The sequence below is a fragment of the Lathyrus oleraceus genome, chromosome 6, assembly GCF_024323335.1.
Source record: "Lathyrus oleraceus cultivar Zhongwan6 chromosome 6, CAAS_Psat_ZW6_1.0, whole genome shotgun sequence".
Lineage (NCBI taxonomy): Eukaryota > Viridiplantae > Streptophyta > Magnoliopsida > Fabales > Fabaceae > Lathyrus > Lathyrus oleraceus.
In genome coordinates, this window is record NC_066584.1 from 285,300,158 (window position 1) to 285,318,521 (window position 18,364).

The 18,364-nt window shown below is 32.7% G+C and overlaps 1 protein-coding gene and 2 non-coding genes across 3 annotated transcripts; 2 read left to right on the forward strand and 1 right to left on the reverse strand.

Annotated features, from left to right (window-relative positions):
* The first annotated feature begins 4,873 nt into the window (after positions 1-4,873).
* Positions 4,874-4,954, forward strand: LOC127099507 (small nucleolar RNA U31b). The gene has a single exon (XR_007794002.1). It is a non-coding gene; the product is annotated as a small nucleolar RNA U31b (small nucleolar RNA).
* Positions 4,955-5,132: 178 nt separating this feature from the next.
* On the forward strand, positions 5,133-5,207 carry LOC127099462 (small nucleolar RNA Z195/SNORD33/SNORD32 family). The gene has a single exon (XR_007793960.1). It is a non-coding gene; the product is annotated as a small nucleolar RNA Z195/SNORD33/SNORD32 family (small nucleolar RNA).
* Positions 5,208-7,395: 2,188 nt separating this feature from the next.
* On the reverse strand, positions 7,396-12,399 carry LOC127091653 (uncharacterized). The gene is made up of 5 exons (XM_051030340.1): positions 12,038-12,399; positions 9,213-10,004; positions 8,171-8,350; positions 7,960-8,079; positions 7,396-7,732 (listed from the first exon to the last, which is right to left on the reverse strand). Exons 1-5 carry the CDS (start codon positions 12,086-12,088, stop codon positions 7,625-7,627), a joined length of 1,251 nt encoding a protein of 416 aa, XP_050886297.1. The 5' UTR covers positions 12,089-12,399; the 3' UTR covers positions 7,396-7,624.
* Positions 12,400-18,364: the final 5,965 nt, after the last annotated feature.

Below are 18,364 nucleotides of genomic sequence, written 5' to 3' on the forward strand. Positions count from 1 at the left end.
TTCTTTTGAGGTTCATCTTCCTCTGACTTTATCTCATGACTCCTGAGGGAACTGGTAAGTTCTTCAAGGCTTATGTTGTTCAGATCCTTGGATAACTTTAACGCAGTAACCATGGGTCTCCACTTCTTTGGAAGACTTCTGATTATCTTTTTGACATGATCTGCTGTTGTGTATCCTTTGTCCAAAACCTTGAGTCCTGCAACTAAAGTTTGGAATCTAGAAGACATTACCTCAACAACTTCATCATCTTTCATTCTGAAGGCTTCATATTTTTGGATTAAGGCCAAAGCCTTAGTCTTTTTGACTTGATTATTGCCTTCGTGAGTCATCTTTAAGGAATCAAATATTTATTTAGTTGTTTCCCTGTTGGTGATCTTTTCTTACTCATTGAAGGATATTGCATTCAACATGATAGTTCTGGCTTTGTGGTGATTCTTGAAATCACGCTTCTGATCATCATTCATTTTGCTTCTTGCAATGGCGATACCAATAGGAGATATGGGTGGTTTATAACCATTTGTAACAATGTCCCATAGGTCAGCGTCGTAACCTAGGAATAAGCTTTCCATTATGTCCTTCAAATAATCAAATTTATCTCCATCGAACACTAGAGGTTTAGCGTTGTACATATCTCTTTCATTTGTGTTAGCCATGATATTTTTCTCACGTTGGATCTCTCTACATTGTTAAGTGTTTGATTCAAAAATCAATAACAACCGAAGCTCTGATACCAATTGAAGGTAGAGAAAAGCAAGAAAGGGGGGTGGGGGTGAATTGTTTTCACTAAAAATAAAAACTTTTATCAACGCTACACACACAAAGGTAATAACAAACAACACATAAGTTTGTCCTGGTTCGCTTGAAAATCAAAGCTACTCCAGTCCACCCGACTAAGGTGATTTCGCCTTCAATAAGGACTTAATCCAATAATCTAGAAACATTACAACAATCGTCTAAGAGTTCAACAATCTCTTAGCCCCCTTAAGTCTACAAACTTCACAAGTCACTTGAGGAATTACAACAACTATTGAGAATTACAAGATTGTGTTTGGAGCTTCTAGATAAGCAAGATGAACACAATTAAAACAAATGATCAATGATCACACAGTGAGCAACAACTCGTGTGTGATAACTCAATTATACAATGACAAGAATTTAGTATATGATTCAAGGTGTATATGTATAATTCTTGTGTGCTAGCTTCGTGTTTTGGTATGGTGATAGTGAAGCCTTTTTATAGTGCTCGGAGATGATACCGTTAGAGAGAATGTTGATGGTGATACCTTGCCAATAATGGGACTTCATGATATTTATTTTTCTTGTCCTTTCCATAGCAACCTTGGAGTGTAGTCAATACTATCCATATAGAGATTCATATCATACTTAGAATACTTCTTTGTTAAGTTTCTGATTTTGATGAGTCAGATGATATGATGGGCGTGATTCAGAGTGAGCGCAATTCAGAGTCTTTGAGCAGAGCTTGTATTCTTCAGATAGTTGTCTGATAAATAATCTTCAGTGTTAGCTTTGATTGATCTTTAATAGAAGATCAGATATAAAGTCTTCAGAGCCTTCGGGTGTGCAAGTCTTCAGAATATTCAGGTGTACGTTATTCAGAGTCTTTGGATGTACCCATCTTTAAGGTGTGAGATTGAATGGTTGATTATGTAGAGGATTTATTCAAAGGATTTCTTTGTCCTAGTCAGATCTGATCTCTTCAGCGCTGGATTAACAGTTTTGGACTTCGCTAGTTGTCAGATATTGTTCTCATCAGATTTATTTTTCCTTAGAAACCTGCACACTTAAAGAAAATTATTAGGGTACCAAATTGTTTCACTCTTTGTTATCATCAAAGCTTAGGGATATATTGCAGAACCAAAATCTTGTTCTAACAATGGTTGCTATGTCAAGCAAGGTGGGTGTCAACATTCCACAATGGAGTTAAAAGGTGTTAATGGTGCTTTCCCAGAAGTATAACAATGCGACCAACATGTTTTCGCAGTAAGCAAGACCAGTTCTCGACAATTGAATCATGTAAAAAATACCCCTACCCTTGCAGGTTTCACTCATTTTCTACTCAATTTTGTTTAGTCAGAGGATGTAATCCTCATCCTTTTTAGTAGGGGAGATGAACGAAAGACATGTAAATTAGAAGTCATATATTCTAAGTTCAAAGGTTCCTTAATGCGCAATACAGGTTTTGTCCTATGATAAGAAAGGAGAATCCCTAAGCTTAGTAAGATCCACTAAGGGATAACGCATGAGGCCCATGAGTGCATGGGTATTTCCAGAGATGAAGTAAGGGGTAATTACCTGGGACTTGTAGATATAAAGCTTTTCCTAATAGTTAGGTGACCCCTGAACATATTCCTGATTCCCAACGACATTTGCAGAAGAAAATATGTGAACTAGTCAGGGAGACTCTTTGGTGGCTTTGTTAGTCATTATCTTGGAGGCCATTGTTTTGAGTTTCTAAGTTTTCTGGTAACTTAAAAGAAAACTTTGCAGAGGATAAATTCTGGAGACAATGAAAGAAAAGAGAAGAAAAATGGAAAAAATAATATTTATAATGAAGGAGAAAACCCTTTCAGTTCTTGTGTTTAACAAATGACGTGGTGTAGGTTGGCACGTCTCATCTTCTGAGAGGAGTGATCGAAATGATCTAATACACTTAGCCACGCCAACATACGAAGGCACAACCATGATGATGGAAGTTATGATTTCATGTGAAACACAAGTTACGAGGTGACTAGTGATGAAAAGGTCATGATGCCCATGCCGTCATCCCAATAACTGAATAGTATTTTGAGAATGTAAAAACACCCATATCTCCTGTTCGTCAAAAGAGACATTTTTTGGGGGAAATTTCTTAGTTAAGATTTTCGACAGAAGGGAAATCTTAGCATGAACATAAGTCAAAGGAAATTAAACGTTTGATAATGGGTACATTGTAGAAGTCTCAAATAGGGAAAATGAGACTTAATAGTTTTCGGAATGCTTTTGGAAGATATTTTCGACACAACATTTCGACAACAACAAGCGCGTCGAAGCAACGATTATCTGAGCGTGCAAAAGTGTTATGTTTAAAAAATCATTAACTACTTTTTAGTTTTATCTTGAAGACACGTGTAGGGAATGCATGGGCGAAATGCGTGTAAAAGTCTACATAGCAAAGATGAAGAATGGAATGTTAGGAAATAATTATTTCATATTAATATAAATAGAGTTTCTAGTATTAGGATTCGGGGTGTTCATTTGTTTTCATCACAAAATCTCACATATACTCAAAGTACCAGTGTTAGAGAAATGATTTTTATTGAGAGAGAATGTATGAATTTTGAAAAACCACCTTTATTTCAATGCAAAGTCTTTAAATTCCTTTTATGTTTTTTGCCTAGTTGCTTACATCCTTATTTTACCTGCATTGTCACTTTATTTTTGTTCTTACAAAACTCTTATTTTTTTCATTACTATCGAAATTACTATTTTTCTATCTTTCTACAACCATTTCGGCCATGTCAAAATTAGCTTTTTCTCAATCAATATTATAAAAGTATAATTTTGTAGTACTATGTCTTAGGATTATCTAGTTGATCCTGCAACTAATCTTTAAATAAGAGACTAACGATAGCTTACCAAATTTCAGCGTAAACAATCTTAAATATAAGAGACATGGTTAGTCAGTCATCGAGACTTAAAATTGTTCGATTATGATCAAGAAAGTCCACTTAGTCGTTAGAACATATTTTACGAGTCACCTCCTATAAAACAGTTGGGCGTAAATGACTCACCCATGTCTGATACATGATTGACCCCACCCTACCTTTTTTTTAGTTCTCTATATCCCACTTACTAGAAACAAAGTTAATAAACCAGAAATATTAATACTTATTAGACCTGAGTTATAACATGATAATTCGCGAAAGACGAAATGGTTAAGAAAATATATAACTTTAAGATAGGAAATATTTCTCTTCCATTTCCTTTCTCTCCATTTACTTTTCCATAAACCAAACACATTAAAATACAAAAGTTTTCTATCTACTGCTTTTCTGTGAAAATTTTACCTTGTACCCCTACAATTAATCCCATACCCCTACAAAAATTTAAAAATTCCCATTTTATCCTTAATTGATTTTAACCAATTTACCATTTCATTTTTACCATTCAGTTGAAAATTGCAAAAATTACACTTTCACACCCCTCGCACCGGAACTCTTGCAAAAAGACTTCCGGTATGTATTTTTCCAAACCGGAAGACTTTAGGAAAGACTTCCGGAACACAAAAAAAGCAAACCGGAACACTTAAGGAAAGAGTTTCGGTTCAGATAAAAAAAAATTCAAAAAAATTTGCATACCGGAACTCTTTGGAGAAGTGTTCCGGTATGCATTATGTGTGTTCCGGAAGTCTTTCCTAAAGTCTTCCGTTACGTTTTTTTTTTTGTTTTTTTTTTATTTTTACAGAAATGAGGGTATTTTGGTCAAAAAAATTTTAATGTAGGGGTATGGGTACAATTGTAGGGGTAGAGGGTAAAATTTTCCTTTTGTGTTGGTTCCTTTTCGTATATTCTAAACGCTCTATTACTCTGAAACAGTCTTACTTGATTTTTATAATTGTAACCGCAGCCGTCGCCAAAACCCTAATTAAACCCTCTTCTTATCACATATAAATATTCCCAACCACAAACCCTTGAAAAGCAGCCGCATGAATCCAAATACTTCTTTCAATCCCGATCCTCGTTCATGTGAATACTGATTTTCTCATGCTTTATCTCTTCACTTTATTTAGTTATGCATATTGAATTGTCGAATACCGAATTATTCACCACGTTCTGAATCGTCGAAAATCTTGTTAAATTCTTGAAACGACGTAGGATGTGATGATAGTAATTGTCGCCCCAGTCTTAATTTGCACTCTAGAGTGTAACATGGTGACTGACTTCTTATCTGATCCTTGTATGTTCTTCATTTTGCATGAATTTCAAATTTATTTGTTTCTAATAGTTTGTAGCATTGGGATATGAGGATAAAATCTTGAAATGTGACATCCAGTCTTACTGTGAATTTCTCATATTTGGTGAAAGATCGACTATCTGATCCCTTATTTTACATCATTTTCTTAGTATTGGTTTTGGAGATATGATGACATTTATCCAACGGTTCTGTTATAGATGATGAAACAAACATGCACTACCATCTGATCTCTTTCAAATCTCTCACTTTTTTTGTCATTTCTGTTTACATTTTTTCAATCTGTTACTGTCACCAGACTAGTCAGGTATCTTCCTCAATGCGCTATGGTTGATACCGTTACATGTCTGGTAAATCAATTGACTCCATCGTTACAGGCGTGTTGGTTTTAATGCTCACATCTGTTCCATTGGACCTCTACATTACTTAGTATTCATTGAGACTATATGTCATAACGAGGTTGTCAAAAGGGACATCTTGGATCATACTCCAATTTGGATCAAGTGCATCATCACTAACAGGGCCAGTCCTTTTAAGTTTTGAGGCTTGGTTGGAGCACCCTCAATTATTTTGTTTCAGATATTTGGAAGTCCACAATTATTAGTAAAAAAACTGCGTTTGTGCTTAAAGAGAAGCGAAACTAGGAATGTGGAACAAGGAGGTGTTTAGGTTTCTTAACTATGAAGTGGAGAAGTCTGTTTTGAGTTTGAATGCTTTGAACTTATAGAATGAGGATTATCAGGTCGAAGAGTTCAGGATGAGGAGCATACATTTGATTTGGAAGGCATTACTCCCGAGAAAATTACAAACTTTTTGTTGGAAACTTCTTGATAATCGGATCCCAACCAAGATGCAATTGGCTAAACGAAACATAATTTAGTTTGTCCAATATGTTTCGAGGAAGATGAGAATGCTCACCATTAGTTTATTTAGTGTAAAATCAACCCTGATGTTTGGAATCAAATATGTTCTTGGCTTGAAATTGTCGGTGTTGCAGGTCTTCTTTCGGTGCACAACCACATGTTTCGGTTCGTGAGTTGGCAAGTTCAAGATTATAAGCTAATATTTCATCCTTTTTTGGGGCATTTTTTGTTGGGTGTTATGGTTGAGTAAAAACTCCATCTTATTTAAGGGAGGTGTCTTAGTACTTGGAGCTTCTCTCAAGGATTAAAAGATTTTCTTAGGAATGATATCAAGTTAAATTTAAGAAGTCTCTAAACCACCGTCAGGGGAGTGGGAATCTAATCTGGGATTTTTGTTTTGAGCCATTTTCTCTAGTTCCTTTGTATTAAGGGATGAATATTCATTATGCTCTTTATTAATACACATTTTGATTATATAAAATATTTTTTGAGTGCCATAAAAACGAGGTTTCTTGGTTCAAAGTTGAAGATTATTAAATATTTTAAGGAAATTCACACAACTCATAAACAAATCTTACTTAATCAACATTGGTTATGGTTTATGATTATTTTCATAATACATAAATGTTCATCTTCAACACTTTCTTAATAATCAAAATATTTTTTTGTCCCTTAACTATATTTTTTGATGTAGATTGGTCTCTTATTTTTTTTTTTTGAGTTAGATTGGTCCCTTAACTCTTTTAACCATCTTAGATATGAACTTACTCAAGAATTTGCAATGTTAATCCTCATAATATCGTATCTTTTTCAGTTTGTCTATTTGAATTTCCAAAACAAAACAACAATGGTGTTTATTTTAGTATGTTTATATATGAATCTATTATTTTAGTATGTTTATATATGAATCTAATTTTGTTAAGTTTAAGGCTGTATTTGGTAAAAATAGTGGTTGATTGGAAAGTTAATTGATAGTTTATAGTTTATAACTGATGTTGATGACTACTAATTTATAGTTTATAACTGAAGACCAATTAGCAGTTTGATGAATTGATTAATTAAAATGACATCAGATATTTAATATATAATTGTTTTATTTAAATTAAAATAAATTATAAAAAATATTAATGGATTTTTGTTAAAATAATAAGGATAAAAAAAATATAAGCTATAAACGGTAAGCTAAACCACCATTTCAAATAACATCTAAAAATTAAATCATAAATTATAAACTCGTGATGAAAAAAAGTATTACCAAATAAATCTTTTATTATAATATGAACTTATAAACTAGAAGTTCAAAAGATGTATCGTAAAACAAAACTTAAATATATATTTGATTCCTCAATATAAAATATTCTTTTTGTCTATTTATTTTAAAAACTAATTTTTTTCTCCCTAGTTTCTTTTTTTTTTATGGAATTGTTTTACTCCCATCTCATTTCAAGATCATTTGAAGGATTAGGTTAAAAATTTGTCATTTGTAAATACTTATGTGAATATTTTTCACGTGTTAATTAATACAACTAGTTCATAGTTACAACATAGAAAGAAAAAGACATTATCTGCAAAATTGTATACTTTTTTATTCTTGATTCTATGTGTTCCTAACTCACTTATTGGTATATAATTTTTGGACCCCCAATTATTCAGTTTCCACAATCCATCAAGCCCTGTAGATGGAAAAGGGCCCTACACAATTCTACACAAGCTAAATACATATTATATAATATTATAGATATACATAATATAATATACTAGTCAAACTATATATTAATTAATTAATTAATTCAAATCAAAGACTGGATTGAATAGTTGCATTTGAAGGAGTTAAGTCCACTGATATGTGCAAAGATATCTGAGGAATCAACCATATCATCTTCTTCTTTAACAGCTATCTGCAAGTACAAAATCAAAAGAATATTTATTAAAAAATTATTCCATTAAATAATTGTAAAGAAAAAAAAAATACTGAAAAAGATAGGATATATATTTTTAAATATTTCTAATGCGTTATTGAACTCGTTTTTTCGAGGATAGTTGTAAAATGATCGTAAATGTCACTTTATAAATAAATGTTTTTCAATTTATTTTATAAAATAATGTATGTGTATAGGAATCTTACTTCATCATCATCTTCATGGTTGCTACAAGCTGGCCTTTGATTTTCTCCAAATTCATCATTCTTTGCAAACCTTCCTCTAACTCGTGGCCGGCTATCGGCTAAAGTTTTCCGGCAAGCATACTGCATGTATAGTTTCTTGTATCATTAGATGAATTTTGAAATATAAAAGAATGTATGTATGATAATATAGACTTTGAAAATTTTCAAGTACCTTGATTTTCTTGCTGAAATTTCTTTCATTTCTCTTCTTCATATATCTATGAATCTTCTCTTTCCTTTGCTCAACAGAAAGTTTTCCAACCTTTAAGGTAGAGTCTTCCAAATGTGAGATTTCTTGTGATAAAGTGGCAGAATTTCCAGCTACTAGTTTTTGATTCTCAGTACCAAGTGCCTATAAGAAAAATTACAGTTATCCACATTAATTTCTTAATCAATAACATATTCGATGTTTGACATGTGTCTGTGTCTGTGTCTGTATCAGAGTGTCTCTGATTACTTATTACAGACTTTTGAAAGAGATATATTGGTAGAACCAATCATGAAGATGTTATTTTCTAATGATGCTGCTGTCTTTGTTATCTTTTTTATTTTTGCTTGAAAGTTGTTATTCCTTTCTACCAGGCCAAATCAATAGTATTTTTTTTAATGCAGCTGACTTTATAAAAGAACTTAAACTATATGCTACTAGCAAGCAATAACTGTTTGATGTATATTGGCACTAATGAGTTTTTAGCTTAAGATATTTTGTGGACCATGACCTTTCCCCAAAAGATCTCTTTCAATATATCAAACTTTGACAAGGGCACCCTGATACCAGACACACGACACTAACACATCTACGTTGAAATCGGTAATATTTTAAAAAGAAGTTCAAAATTGAACTGGTACAAACTTAAGTAAAATTTGTATACTTTCTAATTACATTTTCAAATTTTATACATGTCATTGGCCGAAAAAACATATGCTATAAAAACTTTTGTAGTATCAACATCTCTGAAAAAAAACGTGTCAGTGTTAGTGTTAATGTCTCACACCGACACCAAAACCAACAAAACATCTACACTTGTGATTACATTCAATTTTTTTATTTTTTTTTCCAAATTAGCAATTCAAGAAACACTAGAAACAATGTTTTGACACATTCAATCTATTTTTAAATTGCATTTTTCAAAAACCTCCATAAGCAATGTTTATTATATCAGTGAAATGAACGATATATAAACCAGAAGCAATCAAAGAAAGCTTGATCATACCTGAAAATCTTGTGGATTAAACACCTGCTGAACAGAATCTGTACAATAAATTCCACCATTTTCACCTTGATAATCCAAATCTTGAGTCTGCATTTCAGAACCTAATAGAATTCCTCCACCAAACAATCCAGAACTATCAGCAGACAAATTTCCATGCGGCATATACACACCTAACCCATTACTAAGATAAGAACAAGAAGGAGAATAAGAAGGAATCGAAGATATGCAATCATCTTCAAACACAGAACCGAACGAACCACCGATAAGCGGCGCCGCAGCACCCGAAACCGGAATATTATCCGTTTGATGATACTGCGAAGACAGTCCTTTCAAAACCGAACACGTAGACAGCTGAAGATGATGTTGAGGAGGCTGCGTCGAAGAGAAATCAAACTGTTGTTCTTGATGAGTATTGATCGGAAGAAGCGACGGAACCAGAAAAGACGACGACGATGTGAAGTCTATCGAAGCCGATATGTCATTGTCGATATCTTGTTGCGAATCAAAGATGATCGGAAGGTTGTTATTGGCATTATTTGTTGTGTTATTGTTGCTTGTTGTGCTTGTAGTACTGTTGCTATTGCTATTGATGTTGTTATCTAAATCTAAAGCTTGTGAAATGTTGTTTAAGGTATATGAAGAGTTATTATTGTTGTTGAGGTTGTTTTCTTCATGATGACAACAATTTGAGGTAGAAGTAACTTCAGAATTTTGTTGAAGAGAGTCTTGGAACAAATCAGGGTCACAAAGTTCAAAAATCTGTGCACTAATATTTGGACTTGAAATTTGATCCTGCAATGTGTGACATAAAAACAATGTAAGAAACATGATTACTAAGACATGGAATTTAAGAAAGAGAGTTAGTTGCATATAAATACAAGATGGAAACGTGATTCTCTATAGTTTTTATTGTATTATGGAGTTTGAAAACTGAATCCAATTCTCCTTTTTGTTGATAGACATGAGTCTGTTCTCATCACTTGGAAGAGAAAAAGAGAAGTTCAAAATTTCAAAAGGTTGTAATATTCTTTAATCAAATTGAAGCTTTGGCTTCTAATAATTGTCTTTGTCGATTTCTAGGTACTCTAAAGTGAAAATGATATTTTGATGCATAAGATCAAAGTTTAACAACAAATTTATATTCTTTAAGACATCTTATTTGTGATTAATTATGTCTGGTAAATAATTATCATAGATCATTAACCATCTACTCGACACTTTTAACCATAATTTTAAACAAGTCAAACACGGTTTTTTAATACGGGTGTATATGTAATTTTTGAACATGTGAAAATCGTGTTAAATTGTACTCGGTTGATGGTTAATCATGTGTGATTCTGTGTTATTTAATAATCATCTACTTAATTTAACTAATCACATGTCAAAAGTTATTATTAATGTCCGTGCCTAGAAAAGACGCATATATCTACTTAATTTAACTAATATCAATGTCCGTTATATCTGTATTCTTTTCTAGTCACGGACATTAATAATAACTTTTACAATTTTTAATATTTAAGGATGTCAGACACATATATCTGTTCCGTCCTAGAGCGGATCAAAATTTTAAATCTGCACCATTAATTATGCACGTCTCGTTCTTTTTTTCCCTATACTTTTGTAGGACGGGTTTAAACGGGACCAACATATCCGTTTGGCACCTAATTGGTACTACTAGATAGCTTTGCTAGAATACTAGTATTTCACTGCGAATATGAAAACAAAGCAAATCATTATGCAAAGCCTTGTTGGGGGCATTCTACATATAACTAGTTGGTTGCATAGTCTAGTCAGTCATTGTCCCAAATTGGTAATAGACCTATAAGAAATTCTCCAAAAAGTGATTTCTTTTTCAAGTCATTATTTTGAAAAAGAAATGCACAATTGCATCTATGCTTCACGTGTACACGTTGGAACCAAATTTACCTAACGTTAATAACATGAAAAAAAACACAAAGTAAAAAACAAAGAAACAACCTCATATACTATATGTTATTTCTCTTTATTCATTAAATGGAAATTGTCCTTCAATGGAAATTGAAAGCCACTTAAAGGAATTAACACTTTCATAATGCTATGCCTATATAAACTTTTTTGTCATTACATCAAAAACCCTTTTCTTCTATCTAACTCATAAAAGAATATCAAAATTTGGAAAGCTTGCAAATGAAGCTCCAAAGAGATATAGATTCCACAGAAATTGAAAGCTATGTTTAAAATGACTATCAAGGAAATGTCACACTATTTTACTATTTTGCCCTTGGAAGGGCATTGTCTTGAATAGGATAAACATTAGAAAGAACAAAACCTTACACGGAGTCTTTGATTCCTTCTTCTTATTTTTTTCAGTCAAAGAAAATATTATGCTTGCCAACCATATAAATATGAGGAAAGAAAACACTATAGTCCTATATATATTTTCTTGTTTTTGCCACAAATAATAGTAATTAATACTTATAACTAGCTATATAACAAACTATCTAGACACTTGAGAGACAAATTAATTAATTAACAAGAAACATGTAACAAACATAAGAAAACCATATTCATGATTCATGATTCTAATGCATGTAAAGATAATAAATTGCAAGAAGACATGACTAAATAAATAAATAATAACCACTAGTCTATTTAGCCACCAAAATATAAGAATGAGTGTCCCAAATAAAAAAAATAAAACCCTTTTCTCAAACAAATTAACTTGTGAAGTTCCAAATATCTCATAACTCAAAAGTTGCATGCATGCATATATATGACAAAAGACATGCATGCATTAACATTAAATATAAGATTATTGAGATGATTAACAAGGTTGAGGAAATTACAATGGAGAGTTGTTCATCATGTGATGGAGGGTGGATAACATCTTGCAACATGGTGATTGGCGATGAATCAATCCTCTTGGAAGCAATGAATTAGGTGTGTGTATATACAAATAATTTGGTGATATATATGTATATGTTGTACACAAGTGTTTGTAATAAGCTTGAATTTGGGTAGTTAAAAGAATGGAAAGGAAGAAAAGGGGAAGGAAGGAGAGAAAGTGAGGAATATATGTTATATAGAAAGAGAGAATTAATGTGAAATGGTTTAAGGAGGGAAGAGAGAGAGAGAGAAAGAGAGAGAAGTTAAGAGAGAGTATAGTTAGCTAAGATGATGGAGAGTATGAGGGTGTCAAAAACAGAGAAAATTAGTTAAGTGCATATATAGACAAGGAAATGGGGTGTCAACGCGGGTGTCAACGCGATATTTATGTTTAGCCATTCAAATTCAATTCACTATTTTACCTTTCTTTGGGAGGGTCCTAATCCTAATTCTAACTTAATTTTTTATATTAAAATTTTAAGTAAAACGAAAGGTGTAGAAGTGTACTTTTTATTTTATTTTATTTTAAAGAAAGTATGTATGTTTATTGGTTCGGGCAAATCCAAATCAAACAGAAATTCAAATTAAATCATGGTATTTAGGTTTGACATTTTTTTAGTTCGGATAAAAACTGAACCAAACTAATAAAACTCAATATTAATTGGTTCGGATAATGGATTTCCAAAATTCTACTTGCGAGCTATTCATATAATTTATATCATCATTATTATGAAAACTAGTATAACATATTCCTTTTCAAGAAGGAAAAAATGAAACCCATATGTGACATTCATAATATACATGGAGAAGATAAAAATATTTAATGGAGAGGAGTATGCTTATTGTAAAGAGAAGATAAAAATATTTATAGATGAGATGAATTATGATATTTGAACTACCGTTAAAAATGATCCATTTGTTTCCACATATTTAGTTGATTGTGTTGTGAAAAATAAATCTAGAGAAATATGAAGCAAAGTAGATAACAAAAAAATGTAGTATAATTTGAAGGAAAAAATAATTCACTATTGCTTTAGGCATGGATGAGTTTTTGTGTGTTTCATAATGTAATTGTGGAAAAAAAATGTGGGACACCCTTCAACTTACTCATGAAGATACTATCAAGATAAAAAGGACACAAATGAACACATTGATCCAAGAATACAAATTATTTAAAATGAAACCATAAGAAAATATTTTTGACATGGAAAATCGTTTTATTCATTTTGTGAATCATATGCAAATTGTGGGATTTTTTTTTCAAATGAGGGTTTGATTAACAAAGTACTTAGATGTCTAAACCACGACTGAAAACTTAAAGTCACTACGATTTATGAATCTAAAGATTTATCTTGTAAGGATTAGGCTACCTTGTTTGATAAATTACGGGAACATGAAATGGAACTAAAACGGCTAGTCGAGAATGAAGACGAGTATAAAAAGAAGAAAAGTATTGGACTAAAATCTATAGATGCCATAGACACGAAGGCAGAAGATGAAGACTTCAAAAGTGAAAGTGATGAAGAAACAAATCTTATGTTTTGAAAATTCAAGGAATTCCTAAGGCACAAAAAACAAAATCCAAAGTTTCAGAAGAAAAGTAAAGAAAGATCAATCATTCCAACATGCTTCTAGTGTGGAAAAAAAAGTCACATAAACCCAGAATGTTTGCAAAATCAAAGGAAATCTAGAGGATACAAAAGACCACAAAAGATTAAGAAAGTTCTCATATTGCATGGGACGACAACGACATGGACTCATCCGATGAATATGAAAAGATAAAGAAACCTACATATATCCCATGACAACTCATGAAAAAAATAAGATAAATTATCTAACTTCTGAATTTACCTATAATGAGTCATTCCTCACCTGTAAAAAGTTAGATAATTAATCAAGTAAATTAAAAACTATCTTTCCTCATCTGTGATTTCTTCTCTTGAAAAAGAAAATAAAAAACTATTAGAAGGAATAAACTATATTAGAGAAAAACAAAGTGTTTTAATTCAACAATATCTTTCCTTTTCTTCTCATTCTTATGGAACTTCTGACAAACCTATCAAGTGTGAAGAAATGCATCCTTTTAGAAAACAAAATTGCCTACTTGCATAACAAACTTGATAAGTGTACCAAAGGGAGAGATAAATTAAATCTCATTCTAGATGATCAAATAGAAACCTATAAGTAAGATAGTCAAGTATTATGTGTGAATATGGAAGTAGAAAAACGGTCTAGAGGGGGGTGAATCGACCAAAATTAAAATTCATCTGTCATTTTCCAAAATCAGAGTGTTTTCAAAAATGAGCTGCAAGCGGAAGATTTGATGCGAAAATGAAAATTATACACTTTGAATGTTGATCAAGTCAACACGGACCATTTTACAAATACCAAATATTATAATATGATGAAACGCTTAGTATGAATTGATTCAGTTGCGTAATGTGCAAGACTTGTTTACACAATGATTCAATCAATGAAGTTCCGAGTTCAATTAGTTTTCAGATTATTAATCACATAACTAGCTTAACCAGTTATCCAATTCCAACAAAACCTAATGCTTACGTAATAAATCACTATCAAGAAAACCGATATAGTACGAAGAAATTGAAAAACCTAAGCATGCAATTACTATAAAACTAAATGCAAGAGTAAGAAAGAGAGATATGACTCTGATATTTATAGTGATTCGGCATTCGTCCTCGCTTTGCCCACCTGCACTCTTAAATGGTTTTCCATTAGAACCTGCATAGTTCCTTGTCATTTGAAAAATATTTCCAAGAGTTCATACAATCACCAATCTACAATGCAACTGAAAAAATAAATCTCCTATTTGGATCTTGACTTGTATACAACACATTTTCCAAACTCTTCTACATAATCTTTACTCGAATAAGTTTCTTGAATCTTCCAATATCACCAATTCTGTTCCAAGCCTTTGTGTGTAGCTATAAATCCCTTGATCATATGGGTTCCTTGAGCGGTGAATTCTCCAAAGATCTGAGAAGAACTCCGACTTATCTGTAGCCTTCCACACAATCACTACTAAGGCAATTATGGAGAGAAGAACCTACTTATTTTCAATAGAATGTCACCACCATTGACAATCACCTCAAACTTGCTAACAACCTAAAACACTTAACAAGATCTCAGAGAAAGATTAGTTTCAAGAACGCGCCTCCTTTAATCAATCACAGAACTCTCGTTATCAAGATCTGAACTCAATTGAAGTTGAAGATGCAAGAATTTCGTTACAAGACTTTGAACACTCAAAACAGAGGAAATTCACTTTTTACTAAAATCACACAGGAAAATTATGATCAGAATGATAGATGTTGTGAGAGAAAAAGATTTTATATGTGCTTGAGATTAAGCACACAAAATGGTTGAAAAAGTTAGCTAGAGTTGAATCAAGAGCAACCCATGATTTGAATCAAATGAGCAAATGTAGTGGAATAAAAGAATAACAACATTTTGAAAAATATGACAGTTGATTCAAATCAGGGAAATAGTGATTTGAATCATGAGCCACATGATTCGGATCATGTGCCACATGATTCAGATCATGTGTAAAAATTAATCTGAATTAAATGCCACAACCCAGACGGAGAAAACATTTTAAAAAAGAGTGATTTGAATCATGTACAAAGTTTGATTCAAATCAAATCAAACATAATTGGTCACCATGAAAATGATTCAGATCAAGTGCAAACATTGATTCAAATCAAATGAATAGGTTTCGCTTCTGTCTAATTTGATCAGAATAAAAAATTATGTGTAAACTCAATGATTCAAATCAAACATGTAAAATCTCTCTCTCTCTCTCTCTCTCTCTCTCTCTATATATATATATATATATATATAATATATATATATATATATATATATATATATATATATATATATATATATATATATATATATATATATATATATATATATATATATATATATAATATATATATATATATATATATATATATATATATATATATATATATATATATATATATATATATATATATATATATATATATATATATATATATATATATATATATATATATATATATATATATGGTGTGCGTATTTCCCTACAATGGCAGGGAGACTCAGAAGCTTTTATAGGTGTGTTACAATTTGGGTAGTGAGAGATCACTCACAGTGGCAAGAAGTCATGTATGGTGATTTTTTAGGATTTTTAAGGAACCAACTCACATGAGGTGAGAGACCTTGTTGGTGGCCAATACTGCTAGGTTGCAAGCGAACAGTTAGGTTGATGTTGTGTTAAGGCTACTATGAGTATATTGCTCTCTGAGTAGTGGTAAACATGTATAATTTGAGAACTTTTCTATCTCCTTGAGGGGTTAATGTATTTATATAGCCTTTAGGACCTAGGGTTACCTCGGAAAAAGCCACTACCCAATCAGTCAAATGATGGATAATTGAATCTTCATTTCCAAGGGTGATGAGGGTCATCAATGACTCTAACTTTGTCTTTATCTAATTGATATCTTATCCCATGTTTATTTCCCTATAGGGGAGATGAGTACTTAAGGGCGAGGAGATACCTCATTTCGGGCGACCTCATGTCATTGACATCTCATAGGGCGGTCCTAAGGCATCGCCCTAGGCAAGGATTTTTTTAAAAATAAAACATTACATAGTCCCTCATGTACGAGACCTTCGACATGAGGAGAAGTGTTTGTTACTTACGATTAATGGGAGTATCCCGAGAACTAGTGTTTCCCCTCACGAGGTTTTAGTCGATATTAGGAGTCTAGACTCTTATGGACGCAATATTTTGTAGCTTGGGTGGTGGGATAACAAGTCCCTCAAGCGAGATGTTCACCCTTTCAGGCGGGACTTCCATCAAGCCCTCTAGTAATACTAGAAATCCAGTCTCTAAGGCTTGACATAGGTTTCACATCTTTTGCGTGATATATTCGAAATAATTATTCCCAAGGAGACACTAAGTCCATTATGAGAGTTAATGCATAACCCGACTAATGATACATTGATTCCCTCATATGAGGCATTTAGCTTTTCAGGAAGGACTTCCATTAATCCCTTTAGCAATACTAGAAATCAATTCTCAAGGGCTTGACATAGGTCACGCATGTTAAGCGTGATATATTGGAAATAATCTCTCCCGAGGAGACACAAAGTCCCTCATGCGAGTAATTCATAGCCCGATTAATGAGACATTGAGTCCCTCAAATGAGGCATTTGGTCTTTCAGGTGGGACTTCCATCGATCCCTCTAGCAAGACTGGAAGTCAAGTATTTGGGGCTTGGCATAGGTTGCATATTTTAGGCGTGATATATTATAAATAATTCCTCCCGAGGAGACATTAAGTCCATCGGTCGAGGTAATGCATAACCTGACTAATGATATACCGAGTCCCTTAAACGAGGCACTTGGAGTTTTAGGCGGGACTTCCATCGAGCCCTTTAGCAAGACTAGAAAGCAAGTCTTTAGGGATTGATATAGGTCGCACGTCTTAGATGTTATATATTGGAAATAATACCGCATGAGGAGACACTAAGTCCTTCATGCGAGATAATGCATAACCCGAATTTTGAAATAGTAATTCCCTCAGACGAGGCGTTAGGCCTTTCATGCGAGACTTCCATCTAGCCCTCTAGCAAGACTAAAAATAAAATCTTAGGGGCTTGACATAGGTTGCTCCTCTTAGGCGTGATATATTGGAAATAATCCTTCCCGAGGAGACACTAAGTCCCTCCGGAGAGGTAATGCATAGTCTGACTGATGAGACACTGAGTCTCTTAGACGAGGCATTTGGTCTTTAAGGAGGGACTTCCATCAAGCCCTCTTGAAAGACTGGAAATAAAGTCTCTGGGGATTGACATAGGTCGCTCCTCATAGGCGTGATATATTGGAAATAATCATGTATTGTTCCTATTGGATTGACCATTTGGATTGAATGCAATTGAGAGAAAAAACAACTTGGAGAAGTCTCCAAGTGTTCAAGATGGGTGTAGATTTCTAAAGTTGTATGAAGCTACATAAAGGACACGTGTTGGGTGTGACGCTCCAACATGTTGGTACGACATCTGGGTCTTGTGCAACAAGTGCCAAATTGCTTCATTTTGGAGTGTGTTATGCTGAAGATTTGTTAAAGATTTTATTTTTATTGATTTAACAATATGATTAGGTGATTTGTTTGACAGTTGGATGAAATTTAATTCGGATTTAAATAAATATTTGAATTTGAGTTTAAATTAAAACAAATAATATCTTGTTGGAGATATTCAAGGATCAAATCA

Bases quoted from the DNA above. Each gene is read 5' to 3' on its own strand.
- LOC127091653 (XM_051030340.1), bottom strand. From the start codon at position 12,088: ATGTTGCAAGATGTTATCCACCCTCCATCACATGATGAACAACTCTCC. The intron at 10,005-12,037 runs GTAATTTCCTCA...CACACATTGCAG, and splicing joins ATGATGAACAACTCTCCATT to GATCAAATTTCAAGTCCAAA. The intron at 8,351-9,212 runs GTATGATCAAGC...TTTTTCTTATAG, and splicing joins TTAATCCACAAGATTTTCAG to GCACTTGGTACTGAGAATCA.